At 39.7% G+C, this 16,371-nt stretch overlaps 1 protein-coding gene across 3 annotated transcripts in view; it reads right to left on the bottom strand.

The window, feature by feature from the left end:
• Positions 1 to 4,872: 4,872 nt before the first annotated feature.
• phf14 (PHD finger protein 14) overlaps positions 4,873 to 16,371 on the bottom strand; it is a 151,466-nt gene continuing 139,967 nt past the window's right edge. Inside the window, exons 16-17 of one of the 3 annotated variants that reach the window (XM_061839130.1) lie at positions 13,409 to 13,530; positions 4,873 to 9,366 (exon numbers count right to left, since the gene is read on the bottom strand). In XM_061839130.1, coding sequence (XP_061695114.1) covers positions 9,333 to 9,366; positions 13,409 to 13,530 — 156 coding nt within the window. In that variant the 3' untranslated portion in view covers positions 4,873 to 9,332. Of the gene's footprint in view, positions 9,367 to 13,404; positions 13,531 to 16,371 lie in introns of those variants that run through there. The other 2 variants (XM_061839213.1, XM_061839304.1) reach the window with 2 other exon arrangements.

The raw sequence follows: 16,371 nt of genomic DNA, 5'->3' as shown, positions 1-16,371 counted from the left end.
AAGAAACGGTCGGCCTCCTCAGCCAGGACCCGGGGCTCAGTGACAGTACTATTAGTGAGCGCCGTCTGACCATGCGGTGGCATGTGCCTGAGAAACAGTTCCATGAAAATGAAATTGGGCTCTTCCGTGCCCAGCAGGTTTAGCATCATTTTCATGAGTTCGGAAGGTTTGCTGTCCCCCAGTCTGTTAATAGCCAACAGATGTCGGGCACGCTCCGGCCCTGAAAGCTCAAAAACCTTGAGAAGGTGAGCCTTGATCCCAGCATACTTATCTCGGGCCGGGGGAGAGATGATGAAGTTCACTGCTCTGCCCGCCGTTGAGCTCCCGAGTGCTGAGACAACGTGGTAGTAATGCGTGGAATCATCTGAGATCCCGCGGAGGGCGAACTGAGCCTCCGTCTGCGCGAACCACGCTGCCGCGGACGTCTCCCAAAACTCCGGCAATTTGAGGATGGGGGTTGCCATGTTCGTTTCAGTCTCGAAAACGCCGGGACTGACGTCGGGGTCACCAGTGTAGCGCCAGAGAAAAGGAGTCGGAGGCGGAGTGTCGGACACAGGAACAAAACTTGTTTCATTGCTCGACATCGAAACACTTCTCGCATAACGGCGGGAACCTTTACTCCGGAAGCGCAACAACAATAACAGTCCATGCGGAACTCCGCATCCCAACTCGAGGTCCCGCGGGTGAATTATGTAAACACCACAATTCAATGTTTTATTTTACACATTTATATTGATTACGGTAATGTGCGCCACCAACCTGAACTCTGACCTCCTCGGGGGGATTTTACGATCGTTAGCATAGCATGTTTGTTGCTATTGGACTAAAGATCAGAAACGACTTCCCGTGAGTATGTTTTAACTTAAACCAAGACAAAAAACGTCGACTACAACAGCTAGATGTGCAGCTGCTTTTAAAAGAAATGTGTCATCACTCGTGCTGATTACACCGCCATTGCGGAAGTTGCGCCGCAATCCGAAACAACAATAGCTTGCCTCAATGGCTTCAGGTGGGTATCAAATCAACGTGAGCTCAAACTACGTTATACGAACGTCATGGACAGATTAAAAAAAAAAAGGAAGAGTGCACACAATTGAAATGCTTCTTTTTTTTTTTTTTAAATGTGCCTATTAACCTTGTTTCTACGTAGTTTGAGCTCAGTGAGGCCTTGTAGCTCAGTGGTTAGAGCACTGGTTTGGTAAACCAGGGGTTGAGGGTTCGTATCCCACTGGGGCCTCCACTCCCTGAGAAGGGTTGCGTCAGGAAGGGCATCCGGCGTGAAACTTGTGCCAGACAAATATGTGCGTTCATCTGAGATGATATGCTGTGGCGACCCCGAAAGGGTCAAGCCGAAAGAAACACACACTACGTAGTTTGAGCTCACATTGTTTTGACAACCACCTGCCGCCATAGGAAAGCTATGCGGAACCAAGACTCTTGGGATTAAAAAAATGTTTCCCCACAAACGCCATGGATGGCACAGAGGATGACATGCTGTGGAAGAAAAATAGGATCAAACTGGACCAAGTCACCAAAGGTAGCTACGATGGATATTTTTCAGATTGGAGATGGTCAGATTTTTCTTTTAAAGTCTTGGCCAAGGATGTGTAATGTAGAGGATAAACTGCATTATACACAAATAATCAATGCAAAAAATGTTTGTTAGACAGTGTTAATTTTTATTTAAGACTGTAATATGTGTTAAAAACAGTATTAATAAAATGTGATGCCATCATTGAGCATTTATTTTAGTTGGTTGAGGGATTCTGTTCTGATAATTACAGAGACCAAAACAAGCTTGTCCTATGCCCTGTCCAAAGATAAATATTACCGCTGGATCAGTACATACACAAAGATTATTATTTTTAATGATCGTTGTACAGATGTTTTTTTTTTAAAAACCATACAAGTACAAACCGAATAAAATATAAATACAGATATTTCCCAATATTTTGAGCATATGGGTAGCAGCAAATTGGTGTTGCACATTGTACATTGGGAGAAGGGTTTTCCTTATTTTTAAGGTCAACATTGGGGGTGCAGATTATACTTCAGGACGCATTATACTTGAGAAATTATGGTAAATGTTGTACTGTTGATTAAACATTCTGGTACCCACACGGCAGCTCCTGTAGAGATCTCTCCGAGTGATGAATGGTAAATATACAGTGATATAATACAGTAAGTGTTTTAGAATGTATAATTATACTATACATTTATAATACTGTGTATATTATAAGGTTTATATATATATATATATACACACAGTGAAGAAAATAGGTTTATATATATATACACACAGTGAAGAAAATAAGTATTTGAACACCCTGCTATATTGCAAGTTCTCCCACTTAGAAATCATGGAGGGGTCTGAAATTTTCATTGTAGGCGCATGTCCACTGTGAGAGAGATAATGTAAAAAGAAAAATCCAGAAATCACAATGTATGATTTTTTTAAACAATTTATTTGTGTGATACAGCTGCAAATAAGGATTTGAACACCTGAGAAAAACAATGGTAATATTTGGTACAGTTGCCTTTGTTTGCAAACGTTTCCTGTAGTTGTTCACCAGGTTTGCACACAATGCAGGAGGGATTTTTGCCCACTCCACCACACAGATCTTCTTTAGATCAGACAGGTTTCTGGGCTGTCGCTGAGAAACACAGAGTTTCAGCTCCCTCCTAAGATTTTCTATTGGGTTTAGGTCTGGAGACTGGCTAGGCCACCCCAGAACCTTGATATGCTCCTTGGTTTTCCTCACTGTGTGCTTCAGGTCATTTTCATATTGAAAGACCCAGCCACGACCCATCTTCAATGCTCTGACTGAGCCTTGTGTATCACACAAATCATTAAAAAAAAAAAAATCAATGTGATTTTTGGATTTTTCTTTTAAGATTATCTCTCTCACAGTGGACATGCACCTCTGATGAAAATTTCAAGACCCCTCCATGACTTCAATCAGGAAGGGGGCAAATCCATTTTCACGCCACTGTTAGCATTCTGCAAGTCTTCCATAGGATTCCTTCATGGACTTTGAGTTTTAGCTGCATTATACGACATTGTTTTCTTTGTGACAACATTACCTGCCAATTCCAGCACAGTTCTCCACAAGTGGTCCTTGGCTGTTGGACAACTCTTCTGATAATTCTTTGCACTCTGTCAGAATTCTAGAAATCTTGCGAGGAGCACTTGATCGAGTCAAATTTATGGTGGTATGATTGGCTTTCCACCTACATATTTTGGCTCCACCTGTGCTCAGTGGACTATTCATAATTTTAGATAACGTGATTCCTCTCTCCTTTGTTCTTTTTTCTTTATATTAATCAATGACTTGGGTTGTTTGGAAAATCTGGTGAAAATTTCATATCAACAGTACCTTGGTAAATATATTTAGTTAGCAAAATGGTAACATATTCCTTGTTTATGTTTTACATACGCGTGCATAAACAGACACACACACACACACACACACAGATAGTGGTTGCAAACAATATAATATCCAGCGAGCCAGTTTTAGATGTCGTCTGTATGAGCTGGGGTAACAAATAAAAAAGTGAAAGTGAGGTGTGCATATTGATGATGATAAATAGAATCTACCTGTGTGTAATCAAGTCCCCATATAATTGCACCTGCTCTGTGATAATCACAGGGTTGTGTTTAAAGTTCAGAGAGCATCACGAAGACCAAGCAACATACCAGGTAGGTCCAAGAAACTGTTGTGTAGAAGTTTAAGGACAGATTTGGATACAAAAAGAGTTCCCAACCTTTAAACATCATAAGGAGAACTGTGCAAGCAATCATATTGAAATGGAAGGAGTATGAGACCACTCCAAATCAACCAAGACCCAGCCGTCCCTCTAAACTTTCACCTCGAACAAGGTGAAGACTGATCAGAGATGCAGCCAAGACGCACATGATCACTCTGGAAGAACTGCAAAGATCTACAGCCGAAATGGGAGAGTCTGCCCATATGACAACAATCAGTTGTACACTGCACAAATCTGGCCTTTATGGAAGCGTGGCAAGAAGAAAGCCATTTCTCAAAGATATCCATAAAAAGTCTTGTTTAATGTTTTGCCACATGCCACCTGGGAGGCACACAAAATATGTGGAAGGAGGTGCTCTGCTCAGATTAAACCAAAATCAAACTTTTTGGCCACAATGCATAACGATATGTTTGGGGTAAAAAAAACACAGCTGATCACCCTGAACACACCATCTGCACTGTCAAACATGGTGTTGGCAGCCTCATGATTTGGGTCTACTTTTCTTCAGCTGGGACAGGGAAGATGGTTAAAATTGATGGGAAGATGAATTGAGCCAAATACAGGACCATTCTGAAAGAAAACCTTTTGGAGTCTGCCAAAGACCTGCGACTGGGACGGAGATTTATCTTCGAACAGGACAATGATCCATAACATAAAGCCAAATCTATCATGGAATGGTTCACAAATTAACATCCAGGTGTTAGAATGGCCAAGTCAAAGTCCAGACTTGAATACAATCGAGAATCTGTGGGCAAGCTGAAGACTGCTGTTTACAAACGCTCTCCATCCAACCTCACTGAGCTCGAGCGGTTTTGCAAGGAAGAATGGGCAAGAATCTCTTGATGTGCAAAACTGATAGAGGCATACCCCAATCAGCTTGCAGCTGTAATTGAAGAATAAAGTGGCGCTACAAAGTATTAATGCAAGGGGGCCAAAAAATAATGCACGCCCCACTTTTCAGGTCTTTATTTGTTAAAAAAGTTTAAAATACCCAATAAAATTAATTCCACTTCACGATTGTGTCCCACTTGTTGTTGATTCTTGACAAAAAAATTACATTGTATATCTTTGTTTGAAGCCTGAAATGTGGCGAAAGGTTGAAAAGTTCAAGGGGTCCGAATACTTTCACAAGGTCCCTACCAACAATGCCAGTTCCCAGGCGATAAATCATAGATGACAGAGGGCATTACATGTACAAACAGACCGCTGCAGCCACACGTTAAGAGCAACTAATTCACATGCTTCCACTCATTTATCACTGCACCAATAAGATGAAAGGTCAAATTTATTAAAGCCTCACTACATTTTCAAGAGTTTAGACACCTCATACACATGCACACTGTAATTAATGTTGACAAATATGCAGGAAATGTTTAATCAAGTATACATGCGCAAATAAAAAAAAAAAATCACTACAGTTAGCTATGCTTCAACCCAGTTAAAAAGGGTTGTAATTATGCTCAGTTAAATATTACATAAGGTGGTACCTCTACTTACGAAGTTAATCCATTTCGGAAGTTGTTTTATAATGTGAATAGTTCAGAAGTAGAAGTGCATTTTACATATAAATAGCTGAAACCGTTGTAAGCCCCCCCCCAAAAGAAGAATTCAAAGTACATAATTTAAAGAATAATTTAAAAGTTATGTTCATTTAGCTTTGGCAACTATGCGAAGAGAACGGTTTCAATGACATGTAAAAGGCAACGTGGGGAACGGAGGAGGAGACAAACTTTGACAGCAGAGAGTAAACATACACACGAGCGTATGCACGCACACAACTTAATTCCAATAAAGTTTCTTGGAGCCCATGGTGAAGAAAGAGGAATAAACCTCCAGAAAACACAAATGAAAACATTACATTAGCTTATGACAGTGTGTGACAGCGCTAGCGTGATTCGGTGACAACATGGGAATCAAAAAGCATCATGAGTAAAGATTGATTTCCCAACCAATGGGATGCCAGGAAGATGTTATGATGATAGCCAGTGGGAGAGCAGCTTTATCGCACCACACAAACCAAGATAGAGTAATTGCATCATGGGTAAAGATTGACATCCCTCCTATTCAAAGGGATGCCAGGAAGATACCACGGCGGTAGCGAATGGAAGAGCAGCACTATCACGCCTGTTATGTGTGTGTGTATTTTAATTTTTTGTTCTCTTTATTTTCCTTTTATGCTTTTACGTTGTCATCATGCGGGTCTTTGTGACACTGTTTACTTTCATACTTCTTAGTCCTTATGATGTGAGGCGGTTTCCTCTAATGCACTTGGGTCCGTGTGGTACGAACTGTTTGTGCTCTTTGTGACACGGAAGTCTGAAATGTTTCAAGGATTACCTATAAAAGGATGAGAAAGACGGACAACGAGGCTTCTTCTCACGACCTCACCACTGCTCTGGGAAACTACGCTGCTTGGAACACTAACTGCATGGACGCCTGCCGGCTTCCGTTTTTGGAACTTACGCTAACTTGGAATACCCGCTGGGACAAACATTTGATTGTTTGGTAACACTTGTTCAACCTTGGTGTCTATTTGCCGTTGTGGCTCAACTACTCTGTTCTTGAATCCCTACTTTGTGTTAGCTATTTTATCGTGTTTGTGTTGTGTTGATGTGTGTGAGATTAAATTGTCGGAAATGCAAGACAAGTGCCTTGTCACATTTTGCTGGTTTGAACAAAGGGGTCATTAGTCTAAATTCTCACATAACACGCCACACAAACCAAGATAGAGGACGTCCCTCCGAGCCAATGGGACGCCAGGAAGATGCTATGTGATAGCTAATGGGAGAGCAGCTTTATCGCACCACACAAACCAAGATACAGGATGTTTACATTTGGTGGAATTTAGGGAATCCAACGCCTATTTGTTCCTTTCGTATCCTGAATATGCTTCATAACTAGAGACAATATTTTTCGGAGGTGTTTCATAATTTGAATTTTTCTTTACTAATGAGGTTCGTAAGTAGCGGTACCACTGTATTCAGGTTGGGTAACTGCATGTAGGGAAATTAGCTATTAGAGAAAATGTTAGAAGTGACTGGTTATGATTCAGCAGAATTAAGCTTTCATCTGAAAAGACCAATGGAATTGGTTTTTAACAACAGCATTAAACACTATATGGATTGTTGGACCCAAAAGCTTGCCAAGGAGCCACAAAGGGACACTTGGGGGCACAATGTGACACTTGTCTTGTGCCTTAGAAGAGGAAAAAGTAGCTGTTTTGACAGCCCTGACTGAGAACCACTCGGGACATGGAGACAAAGCTGGGCTTCTTTCTGATGACATGGCAGACGGTCAACTTCTGGATATAACACATGAGGAAGATTTCTAAATACCTAAAAACAATAACATTTGTATTAATCTAATGCAATCACTATGCACTGTCCTAACATGTACATACTACAGAAATGACCAACAAGAATATTTTTTTCATACTGCACATGACAAGCTTAATTTAAATACCTCTAGCCTTTCACTTAAAATAAATGAACACACAGTCACACACACAAGGTTGTTGGAAGTTAATTTTACCTTAATCTGAATACATTTTAAATACTTTTCGAGTAATCCCTTGCAATATCCAATATTAATCTATTTTTTATAGGTCAATCTAATGAAGTAACTCATCTATACATCTCTGACACAGCTGCAGCGGTTATACAATTTTAGTTTGGCAGAAATTACACATAATATCAATTGGGTGCTTATTCTTAGCAGAAAAAGAAACTTTCCTGACTATTCTCATCTCAAAGAATTGGTAAGCGACAAAACTTCTTGAGGATGAAAAGAATACGACCAGAAAGCCAATGTTTAGTACACAATCCAAATATCCACAATGCGCAAATATCCTTAGTTTGACAAATAGCCAACGCATACATTCATAACAGTGACAATAACAAAGGCAGGAGCAATGTTTAAGCTTGATTTTTTGGCCAACTACAGTACAATAGTTAAAAATATCACCGTAATGAATTATGGATTCCCATAATGCTTTTCAATGAATACATTGGCAGGAATGTCAGTGTGAGCAACAGTGCCAATGTTTAAGGCAGGAAATCGCTTGATCACACCATGTCAGAATTAGGAATTCTTCACGTCATTTAAGCAAAGCACAGCTTCCTTTAAGTAGGCATTATATATAGTGTGTGTGGATGGTGACTTGAAGTGGAGAAATTAAATATCTGCACCTGTCTAGACCATAACATATTGGAAATTAATTAAATTTTTTTACACTTAAAAATATACATCACAATAAAAAAAATAGCCACAAGTTTGTAAATTTAATTAATTGCATGGAACCTCTGGAACAAAATGCTCCTGATGGGGGTGTACTGTACTTCTACAGATGGGTACTATATCTGTTGTGCCTTTTTTCCCATTGCATAACATCTACTAGTTTGATAATCTGCATCTGCAAGAAATTATCCAAATAAACATCCTGTTGCTGTGCTTGTATTATGAATGATGGTGTTTTGGACCCCACAGTCTACATTTGTCAGCTGTTTATTTTCTTGCTCCCAACAATGTCCTGTCAGGTAAAATTCATTTCCATATTAAGATTACAAACCATCTGTTTGAACCACTGCTCCATGGTGCTTCCTCCACCAACTTCCAACAAAAGGAGGATGGCAAATGGACTTCACTGCAACTTCAGAAAACAAAAGGCTCCTTCCCTCAGAATTGAATGGATTGTTTATCTTAATGACAATTAAAATGGAATACAGTGCAAGATTTTTTTTTTAATCCAAAAGGAAGCTTAGTGCATAACTGTAATCATTGGTGACACAAATAATAAATACAGCCTTCAAATTTAATCAATATGCTCTCATTTACCATAAGACGGACATCTACTTCATTCGACTGATAGCATCCTGGCTAGCTCTGGCATAGTACATCATAAACAACTTCACATACTTATTGTTGCTTGATATAATTGAAGTTACCAAAATTAGCTATCCATCTATTTTCTGAGTTGCTTATTCTCACAAGGGTCGCAGGAGTGCTGTAGCCTATCCCAGCTGTCATCAGGCAGGAGGCAGGGTACACCCTGAACTGGTTGCCAGCTAATTGCAGGAAGCACAAAGACAGACAGCACTAGCACTCACAATAACAAGTCTGTCTGATGAGGAGCCCGCAAAGGACATTTAGAGTCTCCAATTAATGCATGTTTTGGGATGTGGGGCGAACCTGTAAAACCCACATAGGCGAGGCCAGGATTTGAACCCCAGTCCTCAGAACTCTGAGGCCAACTTTTACCAGACGCTCCACCGTCCTGCTGTTACAAAAATTAAAGACAATATTTTGTTAAATGAGTTACAAAAAAAGAACAACGTCTCAATGTATTTGATGATAGCAGCAGTTGAACAATTCCAATCAAAATCCGAGCGGGTTCATCTCAGACCAATTGTCTTTCAGATCCTGTCAATTTCCGTTGTGCAGCTGTTCATCCAGTTTGGATCAGTTGATCATTGTGGGCTGGAGGGGGTGGTCTTTTTCTTCATGCTGAATCAGCTGCCATTCTTCAAATGCCTCGATTTTGCCTTTGTTTTTCTCTCAGTTTTGCTCTAGCCAACAGTCATCTCTCCCAAGTTTTTATGCCTGTGCAATGCAAAAAAAGAAAAAGTCAGGGGAGCACACCTCAAATCCTGAACAAAAAAACAACAAAAAAATACCCTGCACAATTGTTATACTGACTTAAATATGACTAAAAAACAACAAATATATAAACAGGGCACCTTCTCGATATAAGTTTAATTTTTTTTTACTAGCTTTAGTTACATCATGGGTTAACCTAACCCTTACTAAACCACTCACAAAAAGGGTGATTTGGATTTGGGTGCAATTTCAGAGTGAACCTAAAATGCTTAATTTGTATTACCGTAACAAGTAAATTCAATTGCACCTTCTCTGCATTTTAATGCACATTTTGCACAACTTGCTATTCTTGAACAAGGATCTGAATGGGGAAAAAAACAATCCTAACAGGTGTTTGATCCATGAATCGACAAATACATTTCCTGGTTGAATTAGAATTGGTACCGAAACAGTCCTCATCATGCTGTTCACATTTTGACATAATTAATAAGTAGCTCACCGCTGTGAGGCTTCAAACATGTTTTCTTAGAGGGAAGTGACCAGTAGGTTGCAACCTAAATAGAGTTCATGGACGAATCACGGAAAGGCATAGAAGTGGAACAACTTGAAAATTTATTGGTTGATTCATGAATTAAACTGCTATGAATTTTGTCAATTAGATCCTTAACAGAGTGCAGTTTTGCACAATATACTGATAAACAAAACAGACATGAGCGTTCAAAAGCTGATGGAATGCCCAGATGACTAGTGCAAATGCATCTTAGTGTCTTCAGAGTTTTAGTTTTTTTTTTTTTCTTTTACTTCTTTGTCAGTCAGGCCGTCTTTACTGTTAATTCCATTGGAGAGAAACTCATGTTCTTGTTGCAATACACCAGATGGATCTGTAAGCTGAAGTCCCAGGGTGAGCCAGCCATTTTGAATTCACACAATAGTGGACAGCAACATAGAGTGTTATTTCTAAGATACGAATGAGTATGTGAATTGAGTGAATCTGAATTTGTGAAAGATTCGGAACTATTATATGTCTTTACCTTTGAGGTATCATTATGAGAATGTAATGGGTTTAATGAGTAGTTAGTATAATTTATGCACTTGTATCTGCAAAGTTTATGGACAACACATGCAAACCCTGCAACTCACATTATTTTTATCAATCAGTTCATGTCATTTATGTCGTGCACCTTTGTCTATATGCTGACAAATAAAAAAGTGTAATTCAATGGGCCTCTTACTTTGTCAATAAGGATTGCCTTTAATATGAATGCCTAAAATTTTAAATCCATAATTTTTATAATATGGGAGTTAAGCGAGGTTGTTTCAGCATGAGAGATTTAGCTATGTACAGTTCTGTGAAAAATTATTGGCCCCTTCCTCACATTTTTTTTTCATAATTTTCTCAGTTTAAGGTTTAACATTATCAAATAAATTTAAAGACAAAAACATCCTGAACTGAAATTGCATTTTGAAATGGTGATTTCAGTAATTAAGGAAAAAAAATGCATGGAAGCCCGGCATGAATACGTAATCACCCCAATTTGAGAATTCATTGTCAATTTGTTTAATTTTCACTGATCGCACCCAAGCCTGATAACCTCCAGACCTGTTAAATCAAAAAATCACTTAAAGAGAAGATGTACTGACAAAATCAAGCTGGACAAAAGTTCTAAAAAAGCTGCAACAAAACAACACAATCCAAGGAAATTCCAGAAAAGTCGAGAAATAAAGTAATTGACATCTGTCATTCTGGAAAGGGTTACACAAGCCATCTCTAAAGCTTTAGGAGTCCAGCTAACCAGAGGAAGAGACCTCATCCTGACATGGAGAAATGATAGGACAGTGGTGAACCTTCCCAGGAGAGCCCGGCTCCTCAGGATTACCCAAACAGAACATCAATGACTGATACAGCAGACCACAAAGAAACTCAGGATTACTTCTAAAGCACCAGAGGCCTCCCATTCCTTAGTTACACTGTATGCGTGACAACAATAAGGAAAAGAGCAGGCAAAAATGGTATCCATGACAGAGTTCCAAGGTAAACCCACTGCTGAAAAAAACAACAAAGGCTTGTCTTTTATTAAAAAAATCAGAATGATTCCAAAGGTATTTGGGAGAATATTATATGGACTGACAAGATGAAAATTTGATTTTTGGAAGGCATCTTATTGCATCTTGTGTAAATGTACAACAGCATTTCAGAAAAAGTACATCATCAGCAACAGTCAACCCAGGAGGTGGTAATGTGGGATGCTTCGCTCCTTCGGGATCTGGAAAACTTGGTGTGATTGATGGAAACATTAATTCGGATTTTTAACACAAAATGCTGAAGAATATTCAGCCATCTGTTTGTACTTGGTTCTATAGCTGGGTAACGATCCAAACCACACCAAAAATAGACAAAGGTTTTGGAGTGGCCAAGTCGAAGTCCAGACTTGAATTCGATTGAAAGACATTGGCATAAACATAAAAGCTTGAAATCCTTATTTTTTGTAAATTCCTACACTTCTGAAAGAATAGCCTAAAATTTCTACACAGAGGTGAGACAGACTCATTGCCAATGATAGAAAATGCTCGATTTCAATTGTTGCTGTTCAGCCCAACAAGTTATTAGGTTTAGTTCTCATTAATTTTTTTTTAAACATTACTTTTTCACACAAGGCCGGATAACTTTGAATAGTTTTTGGTCCTAATAAATGAAATAATTTAAAAATAACATTATTTTTGTCAGATTTTTCTGTTACATGTGATCGGTAGATGGCACTATGATGCTCAATTTTGCACTCGAACAGAATCACTGTCTCCGGTTTCTGCTCTGTTCAGGGTGTAGTTTGCGTTTCGATCAAAGTTAACTGGGATGGGCTCTAGTGCTCCCGTGACCTTTGTGAGGATAAGTGGCTTGGAAAATGGATGGATGGATGGATGGATGGATGGTGGCTCCCTTGCTATATTGTGGTTCACCTATTGTGGATTCAATGCAGTTTTGTTTTGTTTTTTCATATATCACTCCAATTTAGAGTGTATGGTGGATTTTTTTTCATGGTAAAATGCACACATCCTAGCCTAAAACATTCAAAACAATAATAAAATACAAATGAAAGATTAGTTAAAACACATACTAAAAGGAATATAATGTTGTGTACAGTAAATGTGTTACTGTAGGTTTAAGTGTTCAAAAGCTGTTTAAAAGTACAATTTACGTAAAGTATTCATGAGCACTGTAGAGGTTAGTAGGAGGGTGCGTAAAGATGAACGTGTATAGGGAAGTTCATAAAACTACAGACATAACATAAAACTATCTATCCATAATTTTAAAAACATGTGGTGGTGGATTTCACAGATTGTAGTGGTGATCCGGCAGTGATAAATGAGGGATTACTGTACATCTGTGATTAATCAATGACAGCAATTTGGGCAAATTAAGTGAAATTGCATCATGTTAAGTGAAATTACATAATGTATTCTTATTATTATTTGCATTATTCTGTGGTCATGAAGTCCTTGGAACACTATCATTACCAGATTAACAATTGCTCTGTGACTATTCTTACAATGTCCATGTTTCAAAAGTATTCTACGTCAATTATTGTAATAGTAGAGCGGCTCCAGGTATTGGAGATAAATTCCTCGTGTGCTTGACATATTTGACAAAGATGCTTATAATTCTGATTTCCAATAATAATTATTATTATTTCCCACAACGCTTTATCTCTCCGGGCACACTTGGGTGTCACGGCACCCTGGTTAGGAATCACTGTTCTATACAATTCCATTAGGAAAGCCCAATCTATTTTTTATGTTTGCACCACAAATTGCAAGAAAGAAGCAGATCGTGCTAATCATGATGCCTTAATGAAGTGTGCAAATGTATGTGGCAGATCAATACTAAGGGGGGATGGAAGCGAAAAGGACAGTCCTTTATTGTTGTTGTACCTACGCAATCAGGTAATGCAGACTGAATTTTGATCATCAAGACAGTGCTTGTGACACGTACACGCACAGCAAATGTCCATCCTCATGCCACTTTAAACCAACACTCAAATTCTCTCACCTCACAAGATTTTCACTGTCACCTGGTCCTTTGCAGGTTTTACACTCAGTCCTTGTGTCATCTGGTTTGTTTTTTCTTAGCACAGCAGACTGCCGATGTCTGCGCTCCCTGGGCACTGATTCCTACGGAAATAGATACAGTAAAGCCTCATTTATCATAGTGATAATATTCCTTATAAACAATACAATGTCAAAATGTAATACTTCAGAGAGAGCCGGTATTTAAAAAAAAAAAAATCAATCAAAAGCATTTAATGTCTTTATATGATTGTGCATGAAGGACGAGTGCTTCTCCACAAGGCTTTGGTAAGATTATTAAAGCCAAGAAGACCAGACAAAAGTGCAGTTGCATAATATTACACTGCAGTATTATGTTCAGTGGTTTAGAGCTCAAGGTGTTGATGGCTCTGGGGAAAAAGCTGTCTTGGAATCTGGTTGTCGGTGTTTTGAGGCACTTGTACTGTGTGCCAGAAGGCAGCAGGTTAAACAGGTGGTGACCAGGATGTGAAGAGTCCTTCTGCTGTGATAGTGGGAACTGGCAATGTCCTCTAGGGAGGGCAGAGACCAGCCAGTGACCTTCTGGGCACTGTTGATCACTCTTTGCAGAGCTTTCCTGTCTGCTGCTGTTTATCCAGCATACCACACTATGATGCAGTATGTGAGGATGCTATCCACGTTGGTTCTGTAGAAAGCCAGCAAGTTGTTCTTCAAGAGCACTCTCAGGAAGTGGAGTCGCTGCTGGTTTTTTTTTGCCACCACTGTGGTATTCAAAGTTTAGTTGAGTTTGTCTGTGATGTCGACTTCCAGAAATCTGAAGGAGTGGACCCTGTGCACACACTCCCCATTGATGAGCAGTGGAACTGGGTCTATGCCGTACTTCCGGAAGTCCAAGATATTTCCTGTCTTTGTGGTGTTTAGTGTGAGGTTGTTTGCAGAACACCACTTTGACAATTTTATGATTTCGTCTCTGTAGGCAGACTCATCTCCTTTTGAGATGAGCCCGATCACGGTTTTATTTGTCCACTTGATCTCAGCATTCCCACACTCTTCTCAATCATCTCTATTTTAGAAGAGCGTTCATGCTCGAGTGATTTGAAAAAGAGCCCATGCGGACACATGCAAGTTCCTGCCTTAGAGTACCACTGGCACCTAAAACCTCATCCGTTTGTTCACAGCACATAAGAATGTTGCGGTATATCGACTTTTTTCATCTCCCCCTATGAAAATTGACTCGACTGTTTTGAGTTGAAAAAGAACCAGGAAGTGACACTTTTTGCAGACACCTACAGCAGCGGAGTTGAGTGTCTTTACCTCTTCTACCGGCAAGAAATTACCTGTTTTTTCCACGTGTTAGCCAAAATCCCAGCTTGTTGTGTTGCTGGATTTTGCTCGAACACTCTGGAGGATGGATTCACTCATCACACATTTCCAAAAGACCCAATTGGTCATGAGAAATTGATTGCACAGGTGCAAAGGACAAGAGCTTTGTGGGTTCCAAATGAAATGTAGGTGTGTATAGAGCTATTAAAAAAAATAGTTTTGGGGGGGCTAATTTGTCTCATAGTTTTTAGCAAATGTTACATGTGAATTTAGAATAAATCCCCTAGGTAAAACCAGCAAAATATAACAAAGCACTTGCATTGCCTTTAAGACAATTTAATCACACACAATACAATACAACACAAAACAATAACAAAATAGAAGTACAAAGACAGTTTAATAGGGTGTAACACGAGCTAACTAACCAAACGACGTATAGTAACCATGTTTTTTCCAGCGAATATTCCAGAAATGTCAAATGCAGCCCTATGGGGGCACAAACCAGAGCAATCTGTAGGACTGTCCTAAACCCAGATAAATACAGAGAGTTGTGTCAGGAAGGGCATCCAGCATAAAACTCTGCCAAACAAATATGAGCATTCATCTAAAATGTAATCTCAAGGAGGTTACTGACTGTAAGGTAGTGTAGGGGAGAGTGTAGCTCGACAGCATAGAATGATGGTGTGTCAGATGACTCTGGCAGTGGGTAGGAAGATTAAGAAGACAAAGATAGAGCAGAGAACCATGTGGTGGAACCTTGGAAAGGAAGAATGTTGTCTGGCTTTTTGGAAAGAGGTGAGAAAGGCTCTCGATGGACATGAGGAGCTCCTGGAAGATTGGACTGCTCCAGCCAAGGTGATCAGAGAGACAGGCACGAGAGTACTTGGTGTGTCTTCTGGAAGGAAAGGGGAGAAGGAGACATGGTGGTGGAACCCCAAAAAATGGGAAGTCATACAAGGAAAGAGATTAGCAAAGAATAAGTGGGACACTGAGAGGACTGAGGAGAGGCGAAAGGAATAGATTGAGAAGCGACGTAGGGCAAAGGTAGAGGTGGCCAAGGCCAAACAAGAGGCATATGATGACATGTACACCAGGTTGGAGATGAAAGAAGGAGAAATGGATCTCCACAGGTTGGCCAGATAGAGGGAAAAAGATGGGAAAGGTATAAAGCAGGTAAGGGTTATTAAGGATAGAGATGGAATTGTGTTGACTTGTGCCAGTAGTGTGGTGAATAGATGGAAAGAATACTTAGAGAAGTTTTTGAATGAAGAAAATGAGAGAGAAGGAAGAGTGGAAGAAGGAAGTGTGAAGGACCATGAAGTGGCAATGATTAGTAAGGGGGAAGTTAGAAAGGCACTAAAGAAGATGAAAAATGGAAAGGCAGTTGGTAGGCAGTTGGACATACCTGTGGAGGTATGAAAGCAATTTGGAGAGGTGGCTGTGGAGTTTTTGACCAACTTATACAATAGAATACTAGTGGGCGAGAAGATGCCTAAGAATGGAGATAAAGTGGACTAGTTCCCATTTTTAAGAACAAAGGCGATGTGCAGAGTTTGGGAATTATGGAGGACTAAAGTTGATAAGCCACACAATGAAGTTATGGGAAGAGTAGTCGAGGCTAGACTCAGGACAGAAGTAAGAATC

Source organism: Syngnathoides biaculeatus, chromosome 1, assembly GCF_019802595.1.
Source record: "Syngnathoides biaculeatus isolate LvHL_M chromosome 1, ASM1980259v1, whole genome shotgun sequence".
NCBI lineage: Eukaryota > Metazoa > Chordata > Actinopteri > Syngnathiformes > Syngnathidae > Syngnathoides > Syngnathoides biaculeatus.
Note: the sequence above shows the minus strand (reverse complement) of the source record. Positions and strands in the feature narration are given on the sequence as shown.